Source organism: Mus pahari, chromosome 15 (genome assembly GCF_900095145.1).
Source record: "Mus pahari chromosome 15, PAHARI_EIJ_v1.1, whole genome shotgun sequence".
Classification (NCBI taxonomy): Eukaryota; Metazoa; Chordata; class Mammalia; order Rodentia; family Muridae; genus Mus; species Mus pahari.
In genome coordinates, this window is record NC_034604.1 from 20,311,333 (window position 1) to 20,314,948 (window position 3,616).

General features: G+C 40.2%; 1 protein-coding gene across 1 annotated transcript in view; it reads left to right on the forward strand.

The window, feature by feature from the left end:
- The window catches only part of Mocos (molybdenum cofactor sulfurase), a 48,570-nt gene that overhangs the window by 29,787 nt on the left and 15,167 nt on the right, over positions 1 to 3,616 (forward strand). Inside the window, exon 10 of the mRNA XM_021214997.2 lies at positions 2,516 to 2,594. Coding sequence (XP_021070656.1) covers positions 2,516 to 2,594 — 79 coding nt within the window. The remainder of the gene's footprint in view (positions 1 to 2,515; positions 2,595 to 3,616) is intronic.

Below are 3,616 nucleotides of genomic sequence, written 5' to 3' on the forward strand. Positions count from 1 at the left end.
AAAAAAATCCAAACATTTGGCTTGATGTCTTAAGCTTCCCTCTCTTGCCTGTATTTTTTCCTTATACAAATCATTGTATGTGTGTGAGTGTGGACATCACAGAGCCACTTTTAGGGGGTCAGTTCTCTCCTTCCACTTAGTTTTTGAGACAAGGTCTCCTATTTCTGCTGTTTTGCTGTGTACTCCAGGCTAGCTAGACCTATCTGAGATGGACCTGAGCTTTCTATTCTCCTGTCTCTGACTCCCATCTCATTGCAGCTGTGCTGAGATTACAAAGGCCTGCCACCATCTCTAGCTTTTTATATGTGTTCTCAGGATTGAACACAAGTCATCAGACTTTTATTTGCTGACCCAATGGTAATGGTGATAACACATATATATAAAACATATATAATATGTAATATATAATATGTAATATATAACACATAACATATAGCATCTAATATATAATGTGCAATATATAATATATAATATAGTTTATATTATATTAAGTTAGTATGATATATAAATATAATATACTTACAATTAAAGTATATAATATATTATGTATTTATATATATAAGTATGTTACATTAATATATTATTTATATAAAGAAAGAATATAGTGTATAGCATATATTATATATGTTATATATAAAACTATGTATTATATATATATAACATATATTCTCTACAGCTCTCCTGGATCTTTCCCCTCCTTATTTGTAGAATATCTTGGTTTCTACCCAACTGTGGTTGAACTTTTATGATGTCCTACAACCATATCTTCATGACTTTGTCTTTTGCCTGTGTTTTTTTTTTTTTTTTCTGGTCCCATGGTTGAGTTTTCCTTAAACCAGTAGGTAGTATTTCTGAAGTTCCAAAGAGAATGCTGATATTGATCCTTTGTTCTTCTGTAAGAATTTTAATACATGTGCATATTTGGATAACCATCCCCTACAGCTTAAGTCCAAAACCTCATCACCCAGGGAAGCGCCTGTGCTATCCCTGTTGTAGTTTCTTTTTCTGCAGCCCCTGTGGAATCAAGGGCATCTATAGTATGTGAACTGCAGTGACCGCTTCCTTCTTGCAGCATGATCCTTTTGAGATCTACCCAAGTCTTGCCTGTAACATGACAAGTAGCTGCGTGTTACTGAGAAGTGTGTCTGAGTGTGAATGTCGTAAGGTACATTTGCCCGTTGTTTCGCCGAAGGGCATCTCGGTTGCTGCTGATTTTTGTTTTTATTTATTCAGTTAGTATTTTTAGATAGAAGAATGACACATTTAAAAAGCAAGTCTCTCATGTTTTCCAGTGTCCTGAGTCTCACTCCAGATACACCTCGGCCTCCATAACACACAACATACCAGCAGCCTGACAGTAGATCTGCAGCTACCAATGGACTGAAAAGTCCTGGGTGCTGTGGCTACCTCGAGTCCTCTCTGCTCTGCCATGGAAGAGCTTTTTATAGCTGCAACTTCCCTGTCCACCAAGGTGCTTTTGCAGCATGGGGCAAAGGATAGTAAGCCCTGTTGGAAGCGGTTCACCTTCTGCCTTTTCTTAAAGGCACAGTGCTTTTGTTCTTGTGCAGTTCTGTTGTCCCCTCTCTCTGTCTTGGGGTCCAGCTCTTCTCTAGACAAGTGAACTTGGAGGACCCTTGACACCAACATGCTTGGGTCTCATCATCTGTTAATGTGTGTGATATGTTAGTGGACTATCCTGTCTGGAATTATCCTTCTGCCTTGAAAAAAAAATAGTATGTGATGATATGTCTTAATACTAGGTTTGACTAGATAATATTATGTTGAGTATTTTTGTATCTTTTTTCACTAGTGATGTTGGAGTATAGCCTTCTTTTTTTTAATATATATTTTGTTCAAGTTCATGTACCCAGGATACTAATATGTTATTATTTAATCTACTATATGTGTATGTTAGTCCTGTATGTATATGGTGAATATATCAATTGAAGAACATTGGAATCCCTTTCCAATTGCATGAGCGCAACTTTTTAAAAGCAATAATGATTGCTGATGCAGGACTAGTCCGATTCTGGAAATATACTCTTCCTGCCAGTATCTTTACAGTAGCATCCTTCCTGTCTATTTCCCCCATCCAAGTGCCAACCAGGTCCGACCCTGCTGAGCTTCCGAGACCAGATGAAATCAGATGCATTTGGGGCAGTAGGATCATCTGCTCGTCTGTTTCGAAAGGCTTTAGGTAGCTTTGAGAACAATGACTTCAAAAAGTGGACTCCTAGAGCAGAGGAATCCATTAAAGACATCTGCAAAGGGTCCTGGGGACTGTGGGTGTGCTGGCCCAGTACAGATATCACACCAGGAAGCTCTTTGAAGCACGCCCCGTGGTGCTGATAATGAGGAAGAACATCTCTTTGCTCTCAGCTTCTAGAGCCAGTCACTTTCCTCATCTAGTCAAATCCCAGCGTCATTAAAGTGAATGTGTTTCGTAACAGTGAACATTGACTTGCACAGTCATCTGCTTCGTGTGCTCAGTTTGCTTCTACCTTCTGTTCATCAGGGATGGAGCCTATACAGGTGCCTCTTGAGGAAGACGGAGAACAGACTCAGATTGGCCAAAGCAGAGTGTGTGCTGACAGGTGAGGCGCGGAAGCAGGTAACGCTCTTGGCTGCTCGGACACAGTGTTCCAGAGTGAGGAGAGAGCTTTGCCCTATACAGTAATCTCCTTACTCCTCCTACCCTGTCTGCTGCACACTCTACCCCAACCACGTAGGCTTCATGCCTAATCGCACGCCCTGTTTTCAAGTCTGTATTTGCTATTCCCTCTGCCCATCATGCTCTTCACTATTTATGACTCCCAAGGGCTTATTTCCTGCCCTCACCTGTCTCATTCTCAGCAGTAGTGTTTTAGCATCTGTATCCCGTGTGACCTAAATATGACCTATTCCTAAAAACATGCAATAGCAAATTTTCCAATAATGAAAAGCCTGTCCAAGCAAATAGCAATCAACCTTCTTTCTCAATAATTAATATATATATATGTGTATATATATATATATATATACATATATATATAAAACTATAGATAGTTCACCAGAGATTTATGTGTAATTAGCAGGACCTGGGGAGAGCTAGGTTAATAAAGTTGACACTCAGGCATGAGGAAAAGCCTGTGTGTAATGTTAGAGCCTTGGAATCCCAGCACGGGGGAGGAGGAGACAGGTGATCTTTGGGGGTTTCCTGGCCAGCCAGCCTAGCCTCATGGATAAACCCAGGTTCCAGGAGAGACTATGATACAGAAAGTACGGGAGTGGAGGATGACTCAGTGGTTAAGAAACTTGCTGCTCTTCCAGAGGACCTGGCTTTGGTTCCCAGCACCCACATGGTGGTTTAAAACCATCTATAACTCCAGTTCCAGGGGATCTGACCTCCTCTTCTAAGTTTGGCAGGCACCAGGTGTTGCACATATGTGCATCCAGGTAAAATGATCATATTGGTAAAATAAATCTTAAAAAGACATACAGCTAACAAATTGAAGTTTTGTTAAGTAACACTTTTTTTTCTTTTTTTTTTTTTTTTTCGATACAGGGTTTCTCTGTATAGCCCTGGCTGTCCTGGAACTCACTTTGTAGACCAGGCTGGCCTCGAACTCAGAAATCC